The 26994-nt window shown below is 46.9% G+C and overlaps 2 protein-coding genes across 5 annotated transcripts; one reads left to right on the forward strand and one right to left on the reverse strand.

Annotated features, from left to right (window-relative positions):
- Positions 1-362: 362 nt before the first annotated feature.
- On the forward strand, positions 363-21352 carry ATG4B (autophagy related 4B cysteine peptidase). Of its 4 annotated transcripts, XR_003992902.1 has the most exons (14): positions 363-475; positions 5458-5556; positions 6068-6139; positions 8244-8342; positions 9200-9301; positions 10103-10175; positions 11219-11298; positions 14499-14695; positions 15715-15793; positions 16537-16682; positions 17276-17332; positions 17618-17711; positions 19576-20602; positions 21064-21352. XR_003992902.1 is itself a non-coding variant. In XM_030496138.1 (13 exons), the coding sequence occupies exons 1-13, from the start codon at positions 466-468 to the stop codon at positions 19647-19649; spliced, it is 1182 nt and encodes a 393-aa protein (XP_030351998.1). In that variant the 5' UTR covers positions 363-465; the 3' UTR covers positions 19650-21352. The 4 variants fall into 4 exon arrangements, 3 of the variants coding, with proteins under 3 accessions (XP_030351998.1, XP_030352000.1, XP_030351999.1); XM_030496138.1 differs by having other exon boundaries at positions 19576-21352; XM_030496140.1 differs by lacking the exon at positions 363-475 and adding an exon at positions 1313-3802 and having other exon boundaries at positions 19576-21352.
- Positions 21353-22039: 687 nt separating this feature from the next.
- Positions 22040-26971, reverse strand: DTYMK (deoxythymidylate kinase). The gene is made up of 5 exons (XM_030496146.2): positions 26777-26971; positions 26351-26459; positions 25101-25191; positions 23903-24100; positions 22040-22616 (listed from the first exon to the last, which is right to left on the reverse strand). The coding sequence occupies exons 1-5, from the start codon at positions 26904-26906 to the stop codon at positions 22506-22508; spliced, it is 639 nt and encodes a 212-aa protein (XP_030352006.2). The 5' UTR covers positions 26907-26971; the 3' UTR covers positions 22040-22505.
- Between the last annotated feature and the right edge of the window lie 23 nt (positions 26972-26994).

Below are 26994 nucleotides of genomic sequence, written 5' to 3' on the forward strand. Positions count from 1 at the left end.
GACGCCTCCGAGAGGGGTCGGGCGGCGGAGGTCTACCCTCCCGGGGGAAGAGGGGCAGGGCTCCGCCGGCTCCGTACAACACGATGGTCGCACCCGTACGCCGGAGGTATCCCGGGCGTACGTGTCAGGGGCCGCTCCCGCCGGCGTCGTGCGAAACGAACAGCGCCCTTACGCGGCGTCACGCCGCCTTCGCCTAGCCCCGGCTCCGCTGCCCACACGGCGCCTCTCCCCATGCCGCGCCGCCTCTCCGTACGGCAAAATGGCGGCCTCCAGCGCTCGCAGGAAGCCACCCCGCGCACTGAGTCGTGACGAGCGCCGCCGGCAGCCAACCGCCGCGGACGCCGGCGGCGAGCGGCGCTCCCATTGGGTGGCGCCGCGCTCGCGCCAGCAGCCGCGCAAGGCTGCGCCGGGGCGTATGTGTCGGCGGGGACAGCGGCGGCCGCAGCCCTCGCCGGGGCCGGCGCCATGGACGCAGGTGGGTGTCGGGGGCGGCCCCTTCCCGCGCTGCGGTGCCGGGAGCGCGTCTGCTTCTGCCCCAGGAGCCCGCGGCCCGGCTTCGCGGCCGGTTGGGGCCTGCGGCTTCCCGGGGCGGCCTAGGCCCAAGCGGCACGGAACGCCGCGGCCTCCGCTGGTGCTCGGAGGTGCGTCTCCTGCCTGGCTGGTGGCGGGAGATGTCATCGCTTCCCTGCGGTACGGTCCTGGAAGCGGCGTCCCCAAGACCCGAAGGGGCCTGGCCGCTTCCCTGCGGGATGTGGGGAAAGCCGGGGGCTCGGGTCAGCCCAGCGATGGCTCCGTTCCCGCCGCTGCTGGCCAGAGCCGAGAGGGAGCTCTCTCAGCAGAGAGGCGAATCCCTTCTGCCCTCAGCAGCCTGGCTTTTGCCGCCGTTCCTAAAGGTACCGACCTCTTCCACATAGTTTGGCGGCACGGCCTGGACGAGGCTGCCCGGGAAGCGAACCAGAGGGTGAAAGCGGTGGCTGTGGCCACCTTCTACTGCGGCGAGGGGTAAGGAGACTGAGCCGCTCCTCACCCTCACTAAGAATGCCAGCCAAGCCTTTTGCAGTAGAGGTTTTCATATGGAGGGGAAGAAAAAGAAGTGTTGGGACTCGCTTCTTTCCTAGCCTTAGCTAGTAACAGCTTTCATCCACCCGCTGGGAGATGAGTGATGTTCCATAATAGCAAACGTCCTCCACTGCTGCGTGGGCTCTACCTCCATGTTGGGGAAGCATGTGTGTGCAACAGGGAGTCCGTAGCTCTCCGGTCTGCTGTCTTGACTTGCTTTTGGCACTGGTGCTGCTGTTGTCAGTGTAGTCCGGCTGATAACATCCCGGCTTTGCCTGGTGTGTCCTTGCGTGTCGATATGTCTGGTCTCTCATGCCTGGGAACAGAAACACGTTCCAGCAAGTGAAGTTGCACAACCTGAGCTGGGAGATGTGTTTGGTTTCCCTTTGTGTAAGCATTACAAGGGAAGGAAAACCTTGCTGTAATAGACAATAGGGCTGGATTTCCTATGTGCACAGAGGAGCTGGGTCTCAATGAGAATTCAAGCCCCTTTGCATCCAGCTGCGCCTCTGAGACTGTCAGGGGCCTGATGGGCAGGCTTTCAACTGTTTGCTCTGGGTCTCCAACAAAGTGCCACTTTCCAGTTGAATGACTTTCTGCCCTGGCTGTCTCTTAATAACTCATAGTGCTTAGATAATCAGGATTTGTCTTGTTTGAAAGGTCTTAGGGGAAAGAAAGGACTTAATTTTTCTTATGCAAAGGCCAGAAATAGTGGTTTGGGCTATTCTTCAGTTACCTGTTTTCTAGGTGTTTTTTAGCAATGAGCTTCACTAACACAATAAATTTACCTTCTCACCTCTCTTTTGAAATACTCTGCATCCAGTAGCATTCCTCCTCTCCACCCTGCCTTGGGTAATGCACCTTTATTAGCTGAGGGAGATGATCATCCCCCCTGTTTCTCATTCTTTTGTGGCAGTGTTAATTGAAGGCTGAAGGGAAAATGTCTCTAAGCCGTTGCGGGCTCTGCCTGAGGAGCATTTCAGTGCCGGATAGTAATACCTCTCTAGAGAGTGGGGAAGCCCAGGAAGCTATTTGGGAAGGGAGGTCTTGCAAAGCTTGGTTTTCCTTCAGTGTGATGCTCCAAATCTCTGGTTCAGTATTTTGTATAGAAAGTTTTTCAACAAAACATCTGAGCTGTGCAGGCAAACTGTAACCAAGATGATGCTGGAGCGAGCATCAGCTGTTTTGCTGTGCATAGCACAAGGAAAATCACTTGCCACGTTTCTGTCTGAGTCATCAAAGTTGTGACTTGTTACTGGTTTCCAAGAGTTGATAGAAAACCAGACGGTTTTGGTAAAGCAGATAAAGTTACTGGCTGTCAAGGGCATAGTTTGCCTTCAGCACATTTGCAAACTGACATCACCAGTCATGGTCTGCTGCCCAGTGCCACGCTTCAGTGTTTGGTTATGTGGGAGCTTATTACAGGTTGGGGTAATGTTTTTAGCTCAGCTTTTTCGTTGTGCAGCTTAAGAATATAAGAAGGGAGGCAAAATTTCACCCTCTACCCTAATTCTGTGTATCAAGACAGTTTTTTGTGGTCTTTAATGTGGTTTTAGTTTGAATACCTTTACCTCAGTTGTTTAGTATAGTTGTTTTCTGTAGTAGTGCATACAAGGCTTTGCCTTTTCTGCTGGGGCTTTCTAGGGAGGGTGTGGGATGAAAAGGTGTTCTGGGACACTTCAGCAGACCCTGTGGAAGGTGTGCCATGGGGCAGAGATCCAGACAACCAGCCATCATTCACAGCATGTCCAAGGCTCCTGGAGAGCAAGGCCAACTTCCCAAGGGTGTGCTTTGTACGGATGGGGTTCTTGGCTTTTTAACAATAAGTCCATTGTGCACAGAGAGAAGCTGAACTATTGTATTGGTTGTGCACTTGGATTTTCTGCAGAGGCTGCTGCTGCTTCACTGTCCTGGATGCTCAGAGGTCAGTATTTAAAATAGATTGAGGGCTTCCTGAAGGTGAAGTTTTGGAGTACTGCCTGAGAAATTTGCTGATCTCACCTGACTTCTGCAGCTCTGAAGGACCATTTTCAAGTGGGATTTCTGCTTGGTGATTTTCCAGCTTTATTTTCAGACCCTTTACCTCTACGTGGGAGAGAAGGGCTCCTGTGGAAGCTGTGGCATCTTTGTACCTCTGCCTGAACTGTTTGGGTCCCACTGGCTCGTATTGAGCTCATCTGCGCAATAGCACAATGGATAGTTTTGAAAGAATGCCAGTGTATGAAAGTAGATGCTTGTAAAGGAGGTGATGGCTTCAAGCCTTGTGGGGAGTTTACTGCTCCCATTATAATGTCGTTGGTACTCACTGGCAGCAATCCCCTGGATTTTCTCCCAGTGAAGGTGGAACCTTAACTCCTGCATTTAGCACTTGTCCCTTTTCAGAGGGTGGCAGAAAACAACTAATGTCTCAGCACATCTTTCAGATGCACAGCTGGACATACAGGACCTTTGTGCAGAGCCCAGATGTTGGGCGTTCAACTGAAGCACTTCAGGTCTGGGACCCTCCTCCTGAACGTGCAGCATCATGGCCCTTGTAGTTTGCATGTGCTGCATTCCCTGAATAGGCAGCTAGTCCAGGGAGCAGCCTGGGAATCCCTCCTGCCTGCTGCCCCCTTTCTTTCCTAGCCTTGATTGAAGAGGAAACATTCCAGCAGATCTTTGCAGTGAAGCTGCCAGTTGGCAAATCCTGTGCTTGCTAAGGACCTGCGCCGTGCGGAGCACAGAGGGTGTGACATTTGAGAAGGTGAGGAAGTGCTGCTAGGAAGGAGAAAGAGGGATGGTGGGGAGCTTGATGGTTCCTGCATAGCTCCCTTGTTTCACTCATTTTATTAGAAACATGCTTTAAATCTTTTGGGCTAGGGTTGGGGCCAGAGTCTAATTCAAAATATGATTTGGGAGCCTATTTTAGTCTCTGTTGCCAGGGTTCCTGTTTAAACAGTAGTTGGTCTTAGTGATGGTGTCTTGCTGCTGCTACTCTCATATTTTCTTTGACATTTGGAATTGGAATTTCAGGTTGGATACCCCAGGGGCAGGAGGCTGATGAGGCACCTACAGGAGGACAAAATGTCTTGTGTAGCTTGTTTGCCCGAGCACAATGTGGAGTATCCTAGATGTCTGAAAGGCGGAGGAGAACCAAGTGGTGGCTTCCTGGAGCTATCTTTGGTGCAAATCAGCCAAGTTGTTATTCAGTGGTGCACCAGATGATGCTTTGGAAAGCTAAGGGAATGACTGGGAGGAAAGCTTGGCTATGAACAGCTTCTACGTGTGATAAGAGTGAGGTCTGCTACGGAGGCAGGATCAGAGAACATCAGCAGGTGACTCTCCTGGGAAGCAAAAGGCAAAGTGTGCACCATGTGGTGGCTTTCACAGAAAATGGGACTGAGAGGAGCTTGTAGTTGTTTAGTCTGTTGTTGTGTTTTAAACTCGTATCACGTTATCACAGATTTTAATGCATTTGCTATGAGAGGGATTTTCAATAACCACTTTAACAGTTACAGAACAGTCTGGCTTTATTCTGTTTTAAATTTTATAGGTGGGTTGTTAAAGAATTGACATCTACAGAATGAGATAGCTCCTTTCCAAGGTTGCCAGGCCTTATTTTCAAATGCAGATCTAGCAGAGTACAGATCATCCAACTCTCCATTTTAATTTATTTTTCCTGTGCTTTTTACATGAAAGCTTAGGCTGCCCTGATCCAAGGGCAGCCTGTGCTGCTGAGTTGTTCTGTAATGGTCATGTAAGAGAATGCATATGTAGGCACTGATGGATGCCATGCTGTGAAGAGAGCCAGTAAAATAAACCTGTCCAAAAAGGTTTGCCTGTCGCCTGTGAACAAGTACAGCTCTGCGTTCCTCAGATTTTAGTGTGACATCTGTAAAGGTAGTGCTGCTCTTCAAGCTGCAGGCTGTTTTCAGGGCAGATGATGACTTCTGCTGGATTCATTTCTGCTTGAGGAGGGACTGATGCGCAGAGCGAGGCTTAGTTCCCATTTTAGTGTGATCTGTGCTTTTTATTACATTCTCTGGAAGAAGAATTTTAATCACTTTGCTCACTTGAAAAGAGGACCTTGATATCGTTGCTGATGACATATATGATGGTGCATGTTCTGGGAAACACAGTGCAGCTGCCAGCTGAAGTCCTAGATGTTTTCTGCACTGGGTAGAGCCTGGAGCTGGCCTAACGTGGAAATCCCTCTGCTTTTCTGCTTGTGTCAGCTCTCTCTGCCTTCCAGAGGTGGTGGTTGCAGGTGGAGCCGTACCATTCCTTGCCAGCTAGAGCCAGGTGCTCTGGGTGTGTGAGTTACTGGGCCACAGCACTTCTGATTCTCTAGTTTTGTGTGGCTTTTAAAACACAAGGAAAAGCCATGGAAAGTGTGTAATTTCTTCTTTCTCTCTCTAGCTACTCTTACCTATGACACTCTCAGGTTCGAATATGAAGACTTCCCTGAGACCAAAGAACCTGTTTGGATCCTTGGCCGGAAATACAGTGTTTTTACAGGTAGTTTGCATGTACGATGCGACGTGCTCTAGAGGACTTTGTGAATATTGGGCTTTGCTTTCTCAGCAGCAAGGTGACTGCAAACCTGTAAGCACACTGCAGAGTCTGTCTGTTTGCTGGCAAAGCATGCAGACTGTAACTACTGTGTTTCTGTCTGTCTGGCCATCTCCATGGCCAGACTCTGGAATGCTTTTGTCCAGAAAGTTACCATACAGAAGTTATTGGGCCTTGTGTCATAAGGCCAGAATGGTTGAGGCAAGGGGATGGTTTACTGCTCCATAATTTGCCTATGGCCATAATGTCTTTGGATTGATTGCAGCTATTTTGGGGAAAAAAAATAATGTTTGTTCTGCACAGCAGCAATGTTTCTCAGCCAGTTTTTGTCTCTGGGCATGCAGACTGTGTGAGAAGTAGAATGCTGTTGTTTTGGGGGATGGTGAGTGGGACATGGATTTAGCTGTGTTTGGCGTTTCCTTCACGTGCATGCCTTCCAATGCTGAAAATTTTTCAGAGAAAGAAGAGATCCTGTTGGATGTGACCTCTCGGCTTTGGTTCACCTACAGAAAGAACTTCCCTGCTATTGGTATGTACTGTGGGCAAGTCTAAGAACACCCTGGAAATGGTGATAATCCAATATCTCTACCTAATAAAACAGTCGCCACAAGTGTAACATTAATGCACTTCCATTTATAAGGATCTGAAATGCACTTCATTAAATTGACTTTTTGCTTATCTGATAATGAGAATTCCTCATGTCCTTGGGTACAAAGGATGCCAGTGATTTTAAAAAGGGTACAAGAATGAGTTTGGGGAACCTACCTAGAAACATCCTTTCTTTGAGCGACATGGGATGTTTTTTGTACCTCATGTTTATTAGGTCCTACATAAATCTAATATGAAATATTATTTAATGATGGTCTTAGGCTTGAAGTGGGTTAATATAATGAAAGCTAGAGATGAGATACTGAAATTACTGCCTTTGTGCATCTGCTCTAGACTATATGTGGATTTTTTGTTGTTGTTGGGGGAGGTTAAATGCCTGAAGTGGCTGTTACACATAGGAACTTAATGATACAAGGAACATTTCCCAGTGAAATGGAAGGTGGAAGTCTTCTTTCCTTAAGATATTCTGCATGGTCTCTTTTGTGGTTTGGTTTTGTGTACTGGGTGGAAGGTGTATCAGAAGAGATCTAAAAGCAAGTAAATGGGATTCTACATCCCATCTGTGTCCCCACTGTCAGTGGGGAAAATGGCTCAGATTTGGAAAAGATATTTCTTGGCAGCTGGTCCTTCTGGTTTGTTCTATTCTTTCCCTACTGGGAAACCCTTTGCCTAACAAGTTATGAGACATCTTTGATGCAGTGTAGTCCCTTTAAGTTCACGTTTGTGAGCCATAATTAAACATGTGTTCAAAGTTGAAGGGTTACCATGTGTTTAACTATGGCTCACAAACATGATTGAGGTTTCTATTTGAGTTATTAAAGGGTGGGGGGCAAAAAAGAGGTCCCATTTTCTGAGTCATTTCCCGTTTACAGTATACATATGATTTGCATGTCATACAGTAAACCTTTTCCAGTCTTTCTTCTCCCAGTCATCCCTTTTACTATTCCCCACTTATCCTCTGAAGAGCTTACAATACTTAAGTGGGCAAGCACAGAGGGAAGGGAAATGTCTAATGCTAACTTTGTAAAGCATTATCAATTTTGGATGTTTTGAATGTTATAAATTGCTGGCAAAATTATACAAGATAGCTGCTGACTATCCAGAAGTTGATTTAATAGTTCTCTTGGGTGACTTTTCTCCCTGTGCTTTTCCTGCAGAGTAGATGCATAGGATTGAAAGAAGAAAGCAACATTACAAAGAAGCTACTTCTACCAGCTGTGCTAAGGCACAGCTCACTGTGTGCTTGTAAGACAGCTCACTTGCTGTGGTCACGCTGTAAACATTTTATCTGTGAAGCTTGTAATAATAGCCAAAGCTTCAGTGGAGGAGCAGCAGTTTCCTTTTGAAGTTCTGTTAGGGAAGTGCTTCCAGCCTTGAGGCCTTTGTCTCAGACTTTCCAGTGTGAGCTAATATCCAGCTTGTTCTCCAGAATTATGTAGGATGTGGGGGGTTTAGTTATTGCTAGGGTGGGATTTTTGGCTGGTGGGGTTTTTTTCTTTGACCTGTGGTGTTCACTTTGGAATCTCATCCAGTCATAGCTGCTTATGATGTGGGAATTCTTGGGACTGATTTGTTTTGCGTGCTTAGTTGCTTTCTCAAGATGAGGATTACAAGAAGTTGCCTGTATCAAGCACCTAGGTGTAGAAGTGTGCTCTGAATTGGGCTGGGAATCTGCAACTATGTTCAAGGGCTGTTGTGCTCCCGAGGAATTAATCTCTCTAGTTGAGTTGCTTTGATTTCCCTTTGAAGTTGTTTTTTTTTCCCCTTTCAGTTCATATTAGAGGATTCTGGTTGGTTGGTTTTAAGGGATGCCATTAAGTTACTCGATAACTACATTCTTCTCTTCAGCCTTGGGTATGTGAGCTAAGATAGTCCTTATCCCCTGCCTGATTTCTGGGTGAACCTGCTACCCAGGTGCAGACTTCCAGTGCTTTAATTTCTTTTCCCTCTATACTTTCATTTCTTCTCCCTCTTTGCACTGTTTTACTGTTCACTGCATTTTTATTTTCTCTCCTCATTTACAGGAGGAACTGGTCCCACATCTGACACTGGCTGGGGCTGTATGTTGCGGTGTGGCCAGATGATCTTTGCTCAGGCCTTGGTCTGCAGGCATTTGGGAAGAGGTAAACCAGTGCACAGCCTGTACTGACTTCCAGGGCCACATGCTCCCACCAGTGCAGTCCTTTTTAAGGACAGCAGATAACAAGGACACAGCTGGGAGCTGCTGAAGGCTCTGGAACTTTTTCTTCAGCCTTCTCAAGTTCAGGGCTGTTGAGAGAACAGTCTTCTGGAAACCCTGAAGCAGGTGTTTCCCTGCTCTCTACAACTACATAGATAGACATAGTTGTCCAAGCCTTGAAACAAAGCAGAGCCCTGTAACCTGCTAGTTAAATCTGCTGAAGACAAGCACATAATAGATTTTTCTTGAAAGGTTTTTTATATAACTGAAGTTTAAAGCAACTTAGTAGATAGATTGTTTTTTATAGTTCAGGTTTGTCACAGAGCCCTCGCTTACCGAGTGTAATCTCCTCTTCTTGACTGCTTCTGTTCTTGTGCTTGACCCATGTTTGATCTGTAAGAAGCTCTACAAGAGCTTACTTTTGACAGACGTTGATGGCTTTTGAATTTGTGGGGTACGATTTTTGTATTGAGGACACTTGTTTTTTCCCAGAATACGTAGCTCATGCCTATCGAGAAATTGTAATCCTATTCCCCATTTGTAGGGTAGAAATACAATTTTGTTTTCTGATTTTTGTTTATTTGCTTTCCTGTGGGTGATATTCCTTTATCCCAGCTGTGAGAATGCTTACTTTTCTTTTGAAATTAATTTTTTAGTATTGGAGATGCCCTAGATACCTAGTAATAAGATAGTGTCATGAAAATTGGGTCAGTTGATTGATACGCAGGGAATTGTAGCTTGCAGCCTCTCATTGCTAATAAATACCATGTTTTGTTTCATATATCCCCTTGTCTGTCTTAGACTGGAGGTGGATAAAAGGGAAGAGGCAGATGGATAATTACTTCAATGTTCTTAATGCCTTCATTGACAAAAAAGACAGCTACTACTCCATTCATCAGATAGGTAAGAGTCTGGGTGCTGAAGATTGTGAAGATACTCGCTCTGGATTTCCCATGAGTTTAGAACATCACTGTTTCTTTTACTAGCTTGGTGAGTGGGTCAGGTAGTACATGACACTGCTGCTTGTTTTCTGTCATGATGTAAAACAACCACTGTTATGGATTATGATGCACTTTTCTTCTTGACTCTATTAAGGCCATCAGGTTTGCCTACTGCTTTAGGTAATATTCAGCATCACTTTCCATACCATAGCTAGCTAAGGCGAGAGGAATGCATGTGGTTGCTGTTCTTACCTAGGACCCTATCATATGAGAAGATTGCTGATCAAAGAAACTCTCAGAAATAGTAAGTGGATTAAAGAAGGATCACACTTTCATATAAACTTCCCTGGCAAATAAAGTGGCCTGTTCCAGTTTTTCCTATAGGGTATTAAGGCACATACGGCTTCAGTGAACAGAACTTCAGATTACAGGGGTGGTCTGGTAATCAAACTGCCTGTTTCTTCTGAGGTAATATTGCCTTTTGAACTTCTGTGTTACTGCATTTTGGGGAAAAGATTTGCTTTACAGCCCTTCAGGATATGCTTTTTTTCTCTCATCTGCACTAAGATACCCTATGAAAGGCCCTTTGCAACCCTAACCGTTCTGTGATGCTGTGAAAGGGTAGATGAAAGGCTAGATTCTGCTGACTCAAAAATGTTTCTAAGTGAGATTTCTTCCCCATTAAGTACAAACTGATTAGGAAGGGAGACAGTGTAGGTGACATTATTTGCTAGTTTGGTTTTTTTTTTTTCTTGTGATGCAGCCCAGATGGGAGTTGGAGAGGGAAAATCCATAGGTCAGTGGTATGGACCAAACACAGTCGCACAAGTGCTCAAGTAAGTGCTGCGTTTTTCCTTTATACCTTTTGAAGCACGTAGTGGGGCCATTTGGTTTGTAACCTCCTAGCTTACAGGTTTCTTCCCATGGACTGGAGTGCAACTACAAGCAACCTGCTTGACCTTATTTACCTGCTTGGGCAGGAACTTGGAAGGAGCCCTTCTGTCATTCACATGCTGGCAGGATGTGAGAGGAAACAGATTTCAAGTTGAAGACAACCCCCAGAAATGTCTCTCCACATCCCACAAGTAATGTACTTGCTGCTAGAACCAAGTACAATACTCTGCAGCAGACCAAAAGCAAGTGTCAGAGTAGATGATCATTGCTGTTGTTTGGATCTTTGCTAGCCCCCGAGTTGCCTCTGCTGACCTGACAACAGTGTCATCATTATCATAAAGCTTCCAGTGAGCCATCAGATCACTAATGCATTAGCAGAAGAAAGCATTAATATTGCTACCTGGGTTCCATGGTGACGGGCAGAGGATCAGAGTGGTGCTAGAGCATGGACTGCCTTTAGTAACATTTTCCCTTCTGTAGCTATTCTTCCTTCACATTGATTAGAGGAGCAATCCTAACCTATTCTCTGGAATAGGTTTAGGATTGCCTAGAAGCAGCTTTCCCAGATCAGACAGTATGCCAAATTAGCTCAGGATCTGGTGTAGGTGATCAGGAGATATGTATGGAAAGTCAAAGTTATTCCTCTTTTTCATTTATTTACTTCTATGCTGTTTCACTTTCTGGTAGCCAGAAGTTACGGGATTCAAGTTGGAGATTGTATCAGGGCTCTTGTACTTGTCAGCTGTTGAGGGACAAATTCCCAGGTGTGGTCCCATTTACAGTCCCATTTGCAATCTTGTTTATCCTTCTAGCCATAATAACTAGTGGCAGTGAAGCGTACAGCTCTGATACACGTATAAAAGCATACTTTACAGCATAACTGATAAAAGCCAATCTCTCCTAATCCAGTTTCTCCTCTCTGATACACCACCATCTTTATCTTGTAACTAATCCTTGCTAACTTTTTGTTTTAATTTTCCTATAGAAAACTTGCAGCTTTTGATACATGGAGTTCACTGGCAGTACATATAGCCATGGACAACACAGTAGTGATGGAAGAAATCCGTAAGTATCACATGGAGGTGGAATGTGATATATTCTCTGGCAGCAAGAAGCTGAAAATAGCTGCAATAAACAGAAATAAAAATGGAGAGCAGATAATAGTACAACACAACAAGCATGAAGTACATGTTCTGTCTTAAAGCTATGGCCATAAGCATGCTAAAACCATCCAAGAGTTGCTGTTCTAGGGCAAGGAAGTCCTTTGACTTTTGCTTCATCTGACAAAGCCTCTTACTTGGCACTGTGGTCTCTGGATCTGCAGAGAAGGTCTGCTGACCTTCAGATCAGCTAGGTGGGAGCTGCTTGGAAGGTAGTGTCAAACGTGTTCATGGCCACAGGTAGCAAACAGCGAGTGGCTGCTTTCTCTCTCATGTAACGGGGTAGGAATGCTTTTGCTATTAGGCAGAGTAAGAAAACTGAAACAGATCACTGAAGACAAAAATGAAAAAAATTGTGGAGGCAGGGGAGGGGAAGAGAAGAGGGTTTATCCCTGTAGTGCATCTTTCATCATCTTTTAAGGAGTCATCACTGGTTGTTTCCTTTCGTGCCCCCTTCCCTCCCTTTTTTTTCTCATTGCACCCTGACAATAGGAAGGCTCTGGAGGCTGAGCAACTGTACAGTGTTCATCCCTAGCATGCTTCCTAGGTTGCAGTGCCACAGTAATGGAAGCTGAACGCCTGCATTGCTGGTTGCTGCAGTCCTACATGGTGCTGGCCACACAAGCCTTCTCCTCACTTGCTGCGGACTAACTTTTGGGACAGTGCACTTACACAGGACAAACCCATGCAGTGTTTTCTGCTGCGTTAGTGTTCTGAAATGGTATCTAGAACAGTCCAGTGAGACTGGAGCTGGTGCAAGGTTATAGGCAAGATAAGGGCAGGCATTGTTTAGGCTGGCTTCAGCTGCTGTGGAGCCAAAATAAATTAACAGGCAATTTGTCCCTAGAGTGCAGGACAGTCACTTTGTGAAGTCATATTGCTTATCAGGTAGTCTCAATTCAGAGGCCAAAAAATGCAGGGTCTGATTAAGAAGTGCCTGTCTAGCCTTAGGTACATAGAGTCCTGTGCAGTCGACCTTGGCTTAAAAAAGGTCAGCATGAAAACAGAAACTGGATTTATCTTCATCTTAAGCCTGAAAACACTACTTCTTGCAGCCAGCATGCTTCAGTTCTAGGCTTGTGTATGCTGCAAGCTCTTGTCTGTGTGGCACTGACTGTTCAGCACTGACACCACTTCAAGTAACGTGTCCATACAGCTTGTAATGTGCAGGGGGTGTTTATTTTCCTAACTTGTGAATCATAACGTACCCATTCAGGGCCTGAAAGTTACTGTCTAAGTGGGTCTGATATGTTCTATGTCTGTAGTTGTGTTATATATCTTGTGCCCAAACATCTGTTGACAATGAAGCATTCAGAAGTTGATGCTGTTTCATACCTCTGCTCAATTGGGTCACTAATACTGTCCACCCTGAGGTTCATAGGAAATGCCTTTTGCCACATTCGTCTTTATCCCTTCTGAGTCGAGTCTGTTGTATCAGAATGGGGCTCTTAGTGTTGGGCATTGGAAGATTCTGTGCATCACAAAGGTGGTGAGAAACCAAGACAGTAAAGCCAGTACCTGCCAGCAGCAGCTGCAGTAGGGGAGATGTTGTGTCATATCTGTTGCAATATGTTTGCAGTAAATGGTTTGGATCCAGCTGGGAAGCTTTAGGCAGGTTCTGCTGTGCTGTGGCACCATAACACTGCAAAGCCTGCCAAAGCAGCAGGGTGAATTTGGTGTGTGCTGAGCTCTCTACTGCTTAAACTTGGGTTGGATGTGTTAATATCACAGTGCAGAATTGGCAGTTGCTTTGCCTGATGAAGAGACCTGCAGTGACACCCCATTCAGCAACAGCCCTGGCGTGGCAGATGATTTCAGATCATCAGAACAGGCAGGCTACTGCAAGAGAAAATCCCATGATCTTTACTGCTTTAACAGGATAAATCACTACGAATAATGACTTTCAATTTTCTCAGGACCTTCAGTAACTCTGTGCATGAGAGATGGATACATACACCTTCTCCCTCCTTGAGGGACAAAATAGCAACTGCAGACTCTTCAGTGCAAGTTTTCTCTCATACTGAGGTTTTAGATCAAAGTCCTATTCCTTCTAACCTTGCGTGTAACATTCTCCTTGTTCAGCTGGGTTTGAAGCTCTTCATAGTGGGCAAACGCCCTCCTGAGATGGCTGGTGATGAAGGTGTTTACATTGTGTCCTACCTGCTAGTGTCCCGGCGGTCAGCTTAGGCCAGGAATAAATTAAATGAGCCTCTGGCATTCTGCCTAACTGCCTTGGCTTCATGATTAAAAGTGCTGTGGGTTTCTTTGGGGTCTGGGTTTTTTCTTCACACCCCCAGCAAGTAATGAAATTGGCCAGTGAGACAGGTAGGCTTGATGATGTTTCTGTACCACAATTTACATAATCTGGTTGCATTACAGCCTGCCTGTGTGTTTGTCAAGCCTGGAGAATGAGGATGCATAGCGCTGATGTCATGTGTATGCCCTGAGGAGTTCTGCTGCCCCATATCTTAGAGCAAAGCTTGTGCTGAAATTGTGGAGCTTAATGATCATCCTGCTTTATGTCTCTAAAGTAGCTTCTGAGGGATCCCCAATAAAATTGTGAAGGCTTTAGTGAAGTTTAGGAAAATCACAACTACTCTAGACAGACACTGTGCTTGTGTCTTGTGACAGTGCTAATTACAGGTGAGTATTTCCTGTGTTCAGCCATAACGCTTTGCTCATGCGGTTCAAACTGTCTTCATACCCTCCACAAACTCCTCTGGAGTTGAACACTCCAGATATTCTCTTCCTGCCTACATACTTCCTGAATTCAGGACTCTGGCCTGACCTCCCGATCAGCTCATTAAACCTTGTTGGCACAGGTTGTTGTTTAGCTGCTCACCTGCTGGAAGAATTTGCTTTTAAACAGCCCACCAGATGGTGGCTGTAAGTACAACAGGCCTTGGCGTAATCTTGATGCTGAGCCCTAGCAGAAGCCCTGCAGGGAGCACATACATCACCTGATCCAGCACTGCACCTCTTGAAGCTTTTCCTTGTTTTAAGTGCAGTAAATAGCAATTGGTGATCAGAGCTTGAATAGAATTACTCACGGTCTAGAAATGGAGGTTATTTCTGATGCTTTCTGCTCATGTTCCCTTTCCGTAGGGCGTTTGTGCCAGTCCAACTTCCCGTGTGCTGGAGCTGCAGCATGCCCTGCTGTGGAGTCAGACGTACTCTACAATGGGTACCCAGAGGAAGCGGGGGTTAGAGATAGGCTCTCACTGTGGAAACCATTGGTGCTGCTGATACCTCTCCGCCTTGGGCTCACAGAGATCAATGAAGCCTATATCGAAACACTGAAGGTAGGGGATCTGGAGCTCAATTCCTGGTGTTCTGATGCGTAAGGACCCTGTTGTGCATTAAGTAATTTCTCGAATTTGGTTTTGGGGCAAAAAATACTCAAAAGTAATTGTCCTATTTGCAAAAGAAAAATATGCTTAGAAACAATCCTTGTCAGAGGTCAGGGTGTGGGTTTGTGCAGGCTATAGTTAGGAAAATTGGGGAAGAGGGGCGGAATGAGGGGTTGGGGCTTCTTTAGTTTTGGGGTTTTGTTTGTTTTGTTTTTGAGGATCTTGCTTCACAACTTAATCACAGACCCTCTTTGTGGAGCATTAGTTCAGCACCATTGTACTGTGCTTGGTGACAACCTAAGCATTAATGAATGTTGTGTTTCAAACTTCCTGTGGCTCTGATGCTTGAGCTTGTCCTGCAGACTGAGGCTAGAAGCTGGCAGATGGTTGTAGGTTGGAGTATCAGGAGGCTGCAGAATTTAGGGTGTGCAAAGCACATGCACAAGACAGGGTGCACATTGTCTTGCTATCCAAATGCTAGCAAGCTCTGAGTTGCACTGTTAAGAGAGCTTCAAATTCATGTGAGGTTACCTGCCCTTAACTCAGTAGTTAAGGTGCGTGGATACTACAGCTGGATCAGGAATTTAAACTGTTTCCTGAGTGATTGCTCCATCCCAAGGGCACTATTGCTGCCTGATTACAGCTCATGGGGATCTTGCCACTGACTGCAGCAGAGCCAGGACTTGCCCAGACCGAATCCTGGAGTAGTGCTGCTGCTTCCATTTGGTGCACCTGTGTGTTCCTGTCAGTAGTTACAAGTGTTTTTTGAGCTGCTTCTGTGTTCCTCGAAGGTCCTGTGTTGCAGCCTTCCTCATGGAGCTTCTCTCCAGAAATGGCTGTTCCTGCTGCTAGAATTGCTGATTTTCAGTGTTCCCATCTTTCTTTCCCACTGCATTTTTGGATGTTTGCCTTTGTTGCCACCTGCTGTTTCACTGTCTGTCAGCTGTGTGTTTTCTGTATTGCTTTTCCAGCACTGCTTCATGATGCCCCAGTCGCTGGGAGTGATCGGAGGGAAACCCAACAGTGCTCACTACTTCATTGGCTATGTAGGTGAGTGCCCAGAGTACTGCAAAGACTTTCCAAGCACCTCCCCCCAGCTGAAGAAGTGCTTGTGGAGTGGTACAGCTCCCCTGCTTGGTCTGTTGTGCATGCTGCAGGGTGGTTCTTTCCTGCGTGGAAGGCTGCTGTGGACTGAACCTCTTTGTGAGGACCCAAGTGATGTAGCTTTGAACAGCGGCCATAGTACGAACCATAAAGTTCCACTGTGTAATGCTAAATCCTGTCTGTAAAGAGGTGTGCATAAAGACTTCTTCCTGCGTGCAGGGCTGACCTCCCTTTGGGGGCTTGGCTGGATTTAACTGTCCTTTAGTTGTCCACTTCCTGAAACTCTACAAACTGTTACCGTTTTACTCTCCTCCTTCCCTCTGATTTTCTATCTCTGCCCGAAACCTCAAGCTGGTTGTGCTTTGGATATCTGGGGCCTGCTTGAGCTTACACAGGACCCTGGAAAGCATGTGAAGGAACAGTATCCAGATAGTGCCTGTGCCTTGATCCCAGGGTGTTGCTGTGGAGTAACCACTGTGGTTCTGCTGGCAACTGGCTCTTTGCCTGGATGAGAATCATTTAGGAAAGTGGCTGAAAGCAAGTTGTCCCTAGAACATGGGTTCCTCTGTGGTCTTAGGAGAGCTGGCTCTGTCATTGCTTTTCTTCCTGTTTCTATCTCCATTTGCTTCTCAGAAGAGCAGCTTCTGTCATGGTTCTTCCTATTAATGTCTCCTTGCCTGTCTGTCCAGGTGAGGAACTCATTTACCTGGATCCCCACACTACGCAGCCTGCAGTGGAGCCCAATGACAGCGGCTGTCTCCCTGATGAAAGCTTCCACTGCCAGCACCCTCCCTGCAGAATGAGCATTGCTGAGCTTGACCCCTCCATCGCAGTGGTGCGTTCCTCCTCTTTGTTTCCAGTCACCCAAAGGAGCGGTGTTGTGGTCCCTCTGTTCCGCAGCCATCCCCTTTCCCAGGGAACTGGCAAAGGCAGTGGTGGTGGGTTGGGTATTCTACAGGCATGCTGTGCTCTCAGCAAGTGCTGCTGCGGGTTTCAGAAACAGTGGTAAAGCAGCTCCTCAAGCAGGAAGCACTTTGGCACAGGGAGGTTCCCCTTGCATGGCAATTACATGCCATTCCTCATGGAGCAGTATCTTTCTCTCAAGCTTAGTTTGGGCTTTGATTCCTGCCTTTTGGTGGGCAGATCCAAATACATTCCTGAATCCATATTATGATACAGTGTGGCTTGTTTCCTGTTGAACCTGCAATGCCTTACACTGCCCTTTGTTTCCACATGGATTGTTTCTGCTCAGTTTTCTTTCTGCAGCAGAGCAGCCCATTACACTGATGATTCCAGCATTTAAACAGTCAGGTCACATCAAGCATATGGGGAGCATTCAGTTTAATGGGGCAATGTAAGCCACAGTTTAAAAGGCAGTTGAGTGTTGTAACAATAAATTCTCCTCTTTCGTTTTTCTTTTTTTTTTAGGGCTTTTTCTGCAACACAGAGGAGGACTTTAACAACTGGTGCCAGCAAATCAGAAAGGTTTGTGTTTATATCACCAAGAAAGGAACAAAGGAATATAGGTTATTGTCTTGTTTCCAAACTGCTGCACAGAGGCCATGTTCTCTGTAGCATCATCCCATTTGGTTTATTAAACTACCAAGAAAAGCATAGCTCTAAAATTCTGTTGATGATGCAAGTCAAAGATCTGAGAAACATTTTTTGCAGCTGCAGTGAAGTCCCGACAGATTGTTGTTACCCCTTAAAGACCCAGAGCACCGTGAGTACAGAGTTGTTGGTTCTCATGGCTCTGCTCTTGCTCCACAGCTGTCCCTTGTAAGAGGAGCGCTGCCAATGTTTGAACTGGTTGAACGCCAGCCATCGCATTTCTCCAACCCTGATGTCCTGAATCTCACATCAGGTGAGGCCATGCAGGGGGGTAGAGCGAAGGGTGAGGTGGTCCCTTTGATTTGCTGGAAATTGTGTGGAATTGCATGGTGACTTCTAGTATGTTCCTGTTCCACCTGGAGCTCTTCGGTCAACTGATCTTGTTCTTTGTGAAACACTTTCAACTAGTGTTTCACAGATCCCATGGTGTCTCAGGATGATTTTTAGGATGAGCCTGTGAATGATGATGGTGACAGAGAGGAATTAAAAACAAGTTCATAAGCTATCATGGCAATGTGAATTTATGATTTGTAAAGGGGTGCTTGGAGGAATCAAAAGGGTCCATTGAAAAGGCTGAAAACTGAGTTTCTAGGTAATGAAAATGGTCAGACAGGGCTGGTCAAACTTAGTTCCAGTGTAAGTTACTCATTCCCTGTGAATGTATTACTACCAACGCAAAAGCGCTGGGCAGTATCTTGGCTGTCAGGCTCTGCTTATCGTGTTAATAATGTGCACAAACATTGTAGGAGATAAAAAGCCATTGACAGCTTCTGCCAAGAGCAGTAAGTATGCATAGACAAACCTACCCTGTCACCAGGCATTGGACTGTGTCCTGTTACTTGCCTGCACCCTGTGCTTCCTTGCTATCTGTCCTTAGCATGAACTTTAAAAGCCTGCCTTATCTCACTGTCCTTTTCTGTCAGAATGTTTGATTGCCTTCAACTGTCAAGTGATCCTTACCTGTACTAAATTCTCCCTAATTGCTGCCTTTCTTACTCTTAAAAATGTTTTTGTAATGGGCTACTTGTCCTTTTCCCCCTTCCCTACCTTGTAGAGCCTCTCACATCTGCTATGGCCATTCTGTTTCTCAACAGTCCTACCCCTCACTAGAAGGAATAACTGTACTTTCGTGATTATCCATCTCCTTGTCCTTATTTTCCCCTGCCACTTGGGTTCTCTGCTGTGTTGTTTAAATGAAGGAGGCCACTCCTCTGAGGAGCACCTCTGGAAGTTGTGCTGGCAGCACTCATGGGCACTGCGATCTGTGCAAATGCCTTGTGTCACTGGCTTTGGTCACTCTTCTGTGGGATTAAAGCTTGTTACAGAATGTCTGGGGGGAGTGTTCAGCTTTGCAGTTCTCTGTCCCCAGCCATCAGTTATTGCAGCTTAGCTTTTGGCTGGCTGTTCTGCCAGTGAGTGCTTTCATGAAGCCTGAGTAGGTTTCTCCTTTACTTCACCAGCTTGCCCATACATTCTCACCTGAATTTCCCTTATAGTAAATACTTCCCCTATAGGTATGTGCCCTCTCCTCACGATAGAGTTGGAAGGGTGGACAGGAGGGATTAGATACGTTCTCTTTCCTCACAAAATGGACTATACTAATTACTTCTGAGAGAGTGTATGTTGTGTATTTACATTCCCCAGTAGTTGGATCAAAGGCATCTATAGCAGAAAACAAGTCTCTGATACAGGGGGGGCAGGGAATGTTCCCGTATCACTTAATTGGGCCAGAAATCTTCATGGCTGTTAGTCCAGGCCTTGGGCAAGTTCTCCTGTTTTGGGCCCCTTAAGGCAGAACAGCCTCCTGCTAGTACAGAGCTGCTGCACAGGAAGGTTATACGAAACAGTCACAGCACAGATTTGCACTGCGTCAGGGCTGCTTTTGGGATCTTTGAAATGTGGTGCATCTTCCGTGCACCATGTAATTCTCTCCAGTGCATTTTTCCGTGCTACTGACATGTTCTCATCCCTCCTCAGAGCCTTCATTTAAGGTATGTCACATTTTTTGGAACTTGCAGGCACTTAACACTCAAAATTCTGCTGCTCTTCAGCTGATCTCACTGGTGCTGAGCAGGCAGTGCATCTCATGGAGTTAGTGCTTTCTTTTTCTCTTGCAGACTCTTCTGATGCTGACAGATTGGAAAGGTTTTTTGACTCGGAAGATGAAGACTTCGAAATTCTATCCCTTTGAAAACAAATAGGAAACTGACTCTGCAAATTTGTGTTATGTGTGGGGAGAAGGGGGGGGAGGGAAGCTCCTTCGAGCCTGGGGCTACCGGTTTTCATAGGTGCTTGCTGCCATCCCCACCTCTTGTTCATCCTGGCATTCTGTGCAGCCTCTGAGTGAAGCGTGGATGAAGAATCAAGTGAGTGACACAGCCTTACTGTCTGGAGTCAGAACTTCTCAGTAGAAAACAGTTGCTGGAAGTGGATGCAGTGGTGCTTAGGAGTTCAAAGACTTATCTGTTACAACAGCAGGTCAGATGGCCTTCTGGGGGAGGCATAGAAATCATTAATCCTTACATGGGGACTCTCCTCTGAAGCTTAAATAGAGGCACCCATCATTTAGCAGGTGAAATGTAGAGTTAATTCCTTTAGCAGCTTCTCTTCTCACTGGCCAACTTGGACTGCAGCTCGCAACGCAAGTGAACAGACAACACAGCTGTGAAGCCCCGGGAGTGCAGGTGGCCAGGCTTCCTACAGTACAACTCCTGTCCGTGCTTTGCAGTACACAGCACTTCCTCCTAGAGTTAGTACCCCTCCTCACGTGCTACGAAAAGGAAGTTGAGGGAATTTACAAGTGACTGGTAATTCAATAAGCAAAAGGCTGTCTGGGAAAGTGTGGAGCAGACCCATGCTGCTGGGGAGGAACACCTCAATCTCAGTTTAAATATGGAAGGAGAATAGAAAATGTGCGTGTTCGTGCTCCGTGCATCAATAAAACATTGTGCTTCTACAATGGATTAATCTCTACAGCAAGTATCTTCAGAAAAGCTGCTTCAAGCAGAGAACTGGATTCCATAGTCCTGGAAAAACAGAACAGTCCGCAGCTGGGAGAGGCAAAACAGGACAACTGAGACCCGCCAGTCATGTGCCTGCTTGTGCCAGCACCCCGAGGGAATTGATCCTGTCGGTACCAAAAATGTGAGCTATAGAATTCCTCAGTGTGTCCTCGGTGGGTTGCAGTTCCTCCAACTACTCCTGTTAGACATTCCCTTTCCAAATCAGAAGAGGTGCCTGAAGGTCAAGTAGGCTTCCTAGCTGTGTCGGTACCTTTCTTTTTGTCTTCTGCCAGCTCCACCTCCCTGCAGAGTATGCACAAAGGTACTGTAGGAGCTAACCCAGAGAAATCCATTTCAAGTAATCATCCCAAAGAGGGCAGTAAAGACAGAATGCCTTGAGAACGTCCCATTATACTGGAAATTTTAGCTATTTTAAGATGATAGCTCTGCCTGGGGCCCTTTTCCTTACAGAATTTGAAGAAAGGTTAAAGAGTGGAGGAGAGCTGTCTTAATGCAAACTGCAACAGAAGTTGTTGAAGTAGTTTCCTTAATGCATGCTGCAGATTGCAAACCTGTTTACAAGGCTTTGTTTTCTACATTTAGGATGGAACCTGTCAGTTGATGCTTTTGTACTACCCAAGGCTGGTGGCGGCTGGCTAGAAATGACCTGTTTCTCCTGTGACTGGTATACTGATGCTAACTGTCCCTGTGTTATCCGAGTGCAGAGGTTTGAACTGGGAACCACAATGCTTCTGTCACTAAATTATTATTTGCTGCTTTCTGCCTGCTTCTCTCCTCTCTTGTAGTTAGGGGAAGAGGCAGCAGAGGAAATGGGGCTGTGCTCCATTCATCTGCTTTCAATTTGTATCTGAATAAACAGATCTAAACTCTTTGCCTGTCCTAATGTTCTAGCAGATGACTTGAAGGTGGTGGCAGGTGGTATCTAGTAACCCTGCAGTGTGGTTGGGAATGCTGTCAAAATGATTTGGTTTTACCCTGTTAGGGCAGTGGAAGGGGAACTATGTGCAGTGGTGACATTATCTATTGGGACTGTCAAGTTCATATTCCTACTCCACAGGGAGATCACCTGCAGACATGCTAGCAGAAAAGGAAAAAAACATTTCCATATCTCAGTGCACCTTTCAAATGATTTAGCATTCCAGTTTACTGTAGTTTGGTGGTCATTACATGACTTAGATGAATTTACAGCTGCTCTGGTGTAGCAGCCTGTGCCAGGCTGTTTAAATTGCACTGTGTAGGAGTCACAAGTGACCATTCCTCTGATCTTGGCCACAGGAGTAACTTGACCAGTCTAGAATAATTTATAGGGCACTCACCCTTCAAACTGGCCTTGTTACGAGCTAATACATCAATTTCGGACTCCTATCTGCTCATAGCAGTTCAGTTTCTGTATTGTTCTCACTGAAAAGCTGGGGAACAGACCTGAATTCATCTCTCCATTCCACAGCTCTAGCAAACTACTCCCCCTGTGCCTGAAATGCAGCACCTTCACCTCCCATATATCCTTCTGGAAGATAAATTATCATTCTGGGGGGGAAAAAAATGCCCTGTGCCAAGATGTTTTAAAGAATAATTTATTAGCAAGTCCTCTACAAACTGGTTTCAGCACTGGGGATGCATTTACTAGAGAGGCAGAAGAATCTGAAACATGGCAGTTCCCCAGAGCTGGGATGGCTATTGCCTGCCCATTGCTGCTGCCTGTCCAGGGGCAGCCCTGGGCTCCATACCCACATCTGCATGGTGTGACTGGAGCTAGAACAAGAGCTCCTGCTTGAGGTAGGGAGGGGTTTACAAGGAATTTGTTACATGCTCATCGCATGTTCGTGTATAAAATATAGAAGGGACTATGCAGGATGAAGGGGAGGAGCAGACAAAATCATAAGGACATCAGAACCATGCTGGACTCAGAAGAATATCTGAGATCTAAGCTGTAGTTACTGGAAGGGGTGATGTATGGGAGTGAACCAAGCAAGGAGGATCTAAGAGTTTTCCCTTAGGTCTAAAAGAATAACCTGTATAAAATTTTATTTCCAAAGTTCTTCCAAAGGTTTATTCTGAACCTCCTGGATGGTTTCCTCTGCAATGGACTTGATTTCTCTGTGCAAGTCTTCTATGCTCTTTGAAGCATCCATTAGCTGTTTCCAAGACAAAAAACAAAATACAGAAACATATTCTTCAATGAACCATACCAAGTAAGAAAAGCTCACCTTGCTGCTGTCTGCTCCCTCCATTACTCAGTACTGATACTATTCATCAGCAGTGAAAAGAGTTAATTATACATCCTATTTTATACGGTTTCTGGAGTGGAATTGGAAAAATCTATTTTATTTAGGAATAAGCCTGTAAGAAGTAGATGTGGGGCTGGATGAAGGGAAACAGAAGTAACTGCTGCTGCTGCGTGTTGTTTGCTGACAGTCTTTGAGGCCTGGGACATAAAAGCAGGTAAACGTTCTTCATCCTGTACTGTAGTCCCTGAGAAACATCCACCCGTGATAGCAGGAACCTCTAAAAATCCATCATGTTATGTCCCAGTTGCAGATTTGCTGGTTTTTAACTACTGCAAGCTAAGGGCAGTAAAGGTGGTAGAGCTGAGAAAGCTGTCAGCCTGAGAACGTGATGCTGGTGTTCTCAGGCTGACATCTGAAGACCAGCAGCATCACTCCCATGCCGTTGAGGGAGTGACTGAGGAGAAGAAAGGATTTGGTGAAGAGATGTAGAGATGTGCAGATTTATCGCAGTGACCTCTGCAATGCTGGCCCACACAACACTGCTGAGGAAGAGCAGCTGTGAGGATACGCAATAAACAGACTTTGTGATTATACGGCAGCACAGCCGGCATCCCACCTTTGTGCTCACACAACATCCTCCAGTTATTTGTGTAACCAACCTATGTTTCATGCTGTGTTTCAAAGGGTTCTTTGGCAATGTCTGTCTGTTATTCTATCTGATACTGAGGAGCAAAGAGACAGGAATGCTAACTATACCTTTAATGTGTACTGAAACTGGATTTCCACACTTATTTTAGGGACACCTCTTCATCATCTATTCTGATATTTATCTGTTTGACAGTTGTGCACTTTGGGATATTGTAAACAGATGTGTTGCTTTAAGTGAAAATTCCTTTCAAGTGACGGATAGTCAGTTCCCCTTTAAGAGAACGATTTCCGTAAAGCTCTTTCAGAAAATAAATTCACCAAACAAGTGTCTTCCCCCACCCCAACAGGACCCCATAAGGTGCCCAGGAACAAGGAAGTGGCCACTCTGCCACACACCACAGTGCCCTTGGCTGGTCCCCAGATGTGTCCCTCTGACCAGGAGCAAGAAGGGGGAGCATAAGGATGCAATGGGCACAATTTGGGAGCCCTGACAACAGTCCGCCCCACCCTGGTCCTTGACAGGCCTGTTAGGGTTATTTCCTCACCTTCCAGTTTAATGTCTTGTCTGTCATGAGATGATAGAAGGACTGTAGAACTTTCTCTTGGAAAGAGCTGTTCTCGTAACGTTCACTTCCAAAGTTGCCTCGTTTTGCTGCTTCTTCTGGGCTTAACTGAAGAAACAGAATCAGATCTGGCTTTGGGAGTCCAATGTCAGGCTGTTTGCACCACTCCAGGCAGAAGTTCTGTCCCAAACAGAAGACAACCAAGCTTGAGGTGAAAGAAATAAATGCACAGAAGGGAAAGCAGCAGGTTAGCTGGAGAGTGGGGTGGGAAAGGCACAGCCAGAGAAGAGAGGAGATGCAGCCTGAAACATCAAGCACAGGCTACAAACTAAAAAGGTGATATCCCAGCTTACCATGTGAGAATTCAGTCCTGGTAATTTTGGGGGGTCAAGTTTTCCTAGGTGCTGTGCACCTCTTATGCTCATTTAAGTCGGACAGTGCTAAACATTTTAACATCTCTTCTGCAGAGCCTATCAGAGCAAAATACCAAGTCATATTGTGAGTCTCCACACAGCTGTTACCAGTCCAAAACTTGAGCTCAGTCCAAAAGAAAGCTGCTCCCAAATACACCACACAGCTTCAGTGTAGATCTTTCTGAGCCCAGTGTGAGGTCAAGGGAGGGGATTCTCCCCTCTGCTCTGCTCTCATGAGGCCCCCCCTGCAGTGCTGCGTCCAGCTCTGGGGCCCCAACACAAGAGGGATGTGGAGCTGCTCGAGTGAGTCCAGAGGAGGCCACAAAGATGTTCTGAGGGCTGGAGCAGCTCTGCTCTGGAGACAGGCTGAGAGAGCTGGGCTTGTTCAGCCTGGAGAAGAGAAGGCTCCTTAAAGGGAGACCTTAGAGCAGCTTCCAGTGCTGCTCCAAGCATTGGTGAACCGAAGGGGGAATGGCTTTAAGCTGTCAGAGGAGAGATTTAGATTAGACATTAGGAAGAAGTTCTTCCCTGTGAGGGTGCTGAGACACTGGCACAGGGTGCCCAGAGAAGCTGTGGCTGCCCATCCCTGGCAGTGTTCAAGGCCAGGTTGGACACAGGGGCTTGGAGCAACCTGCTCTAGTGGAAGGTGTCCCTGCCCGTGGCAGGGGGTTGGAACTGGGTGAGCTTTAAGGTGCCTTCCAACCCAAACCATTCTGTGATTCTGTGAAATACAGAGAGAAGCAGGGGCTGCTGCAGGTCTCACTCACCTCTTTGGCACTTGTGAAGGCCACCCCAGAAAAGGCATATCTGTCAACTACGAGCGTGATCCCCTTATGCAGTTTCTCTTTCATCAGTGGTCTGAAAACCATGTGGTAGAGAAAAGGAAACAAAGTTACACTCCTTTACAGCAATACAAATGAAAAGAAGCTCATGAGCCTGCTGCTTCCCTGTTAATGTATGTTATCATTAATGGTGATAACTAGTGGTGTCAGGGTTATCTGTGATGCTGATCGCATATAAATAGCAGCTTCCAGTGCCTAAAGAGGGCCTTACAGGAAATCTGGAGAGGGACTATTTACAAGGGCCTGTAGGGACAGGAGAAGGGGGAATGGCTTTGAGCTGACAGAGGGGAGATTTAGATTAGACATGACGAAAAAATTCTTCCCTGTGAGGGTGCTGAGGCGCTGGCACAGGTTGCCCAGAGAAGCTGTGGCTGCCCCATCCCTGGCAGTGTTCAAGGCCAGGTTGGACACAGGGGCTTGGAGCAACCTGCTCTAGTGGAAGGTGTCCCTGCCCATGGCAGGGGGTTGGAACTGGATGAGCTTTAAGGTCTCTTCCAACCCAAACCATTCAACGAGTCTATTCTTCTTTTACGTGGTGCAGTAGATTTGTGATACACTCTGCCTCAGTCAGGGAAAAGCATCCTTTATTCACGACAATGACTTTTCTTCTCACAGCTCACTCATCTGCCTTATGCTTCTCAGTTTGCTTGCCACCACCACTACAGCAAAGATTTTATTTTTTTTCTTAATTAAAACTTTTTGCAATGTAGGTTTCCAGGTAAAAACAACAGCCAACACTGATTTCCCTAGCTCCACAGAGACTCAGAAGCCAAAAGCAAGGCCAGCTGCTCACAGCTGAATGCAGCCTTCAGCTAAAGGTAAGTTCGGACACAATTCCTTAACCATTCTGTCACTCACACGGACTTCCTTGCAAAGCAAGGTCTTTTCATTCAGGGAAAAACATAAATTCCTAGTCCAGGCTGGTACAGTCTCAGCTGCCCCATTCTAAACCTGGTACAGCGCTGGAAATACCTGCATCTAATGATGTCAAAAAACCCAACTGTGGGATTGATCTAACATTAAATCCAAAGCTGTGGGAGTTCTTGAGACATTACTTCCAGACGTGCTTCCCTTGCTAAACAGGATCATACTCTCATACCTACTGTGAGCTAGAACCCCGGGAGGATTCAACACCATGCAATTTTCTTTTACAGCTTAACAAACATTATCTTTACACATGTTCCCAGCGGTTAGCAGAGAAGAGCAGGTGAATGGTGTGGTCCTCCAGGTTCTTGTCCTTCACCAGGTAGGAGCTGATCAGCTGCCCAATCTCCGTTGATCTCTCTGTAGGAAAAAGAGGGAGAAAGGAGCAAACGCTGCCCCCAGCTGCTCTTGCCAAAGGGGTGTCCATCTGCCCGGGGAGACATGGCAGCCTGGGGTCTCCCTGCTTGTCGCAGGTGGGACAAGGCTGGTCCAGCCGCGGTGGGGGGTATATGTGTTATGGACAGGAGGAGGCGGGCGCTGGATGTGCCGCAGAGCCCTCGGACGGCGCCCCGGCACCCCCAATCCCCCCCGGGGAGGCCCACGGGGCGCCGCGGCCCGGCCCCGCGGGACTCCCTCGCCCCCTCCCGGTTCCCCGCGGGCGGCTGCAGGCCCCGTACCCGGGAAGCGGAGCAGGTCGGCGCGGAGCCCGGCGGCGCGCAGGCTCTGCACGAGCCGGCGGCACTGCGTGCTCTTCCCGGCGCGGTCCACCCCCTCCAGCACGATCAGCGCCCCGCGCCAGCCCGCCATCGCGCGCGCTCCGCCCGCCGCGCCACGCCCCTTCCGCCGGCCCCCGGCCAATCCCGGCGAGCGCCCCCCCCGCGCCGCTCTGGGCAGC

The sequence above is a fragment of the Strigops habroptila genome, chromosome 8 (genome assembly GCF_004027225.2).
Source record: "Strigops habroptila isolate Jane chromosome 8, bStrHab1.2.pri, whole genome shotgun sequence".
Taxonomy (NCBI): Eukaryota; Metazoa; Chordata; class Aves; order Psittaciformes; family Psittacidae; genus Strigops; species Strigops habroptila.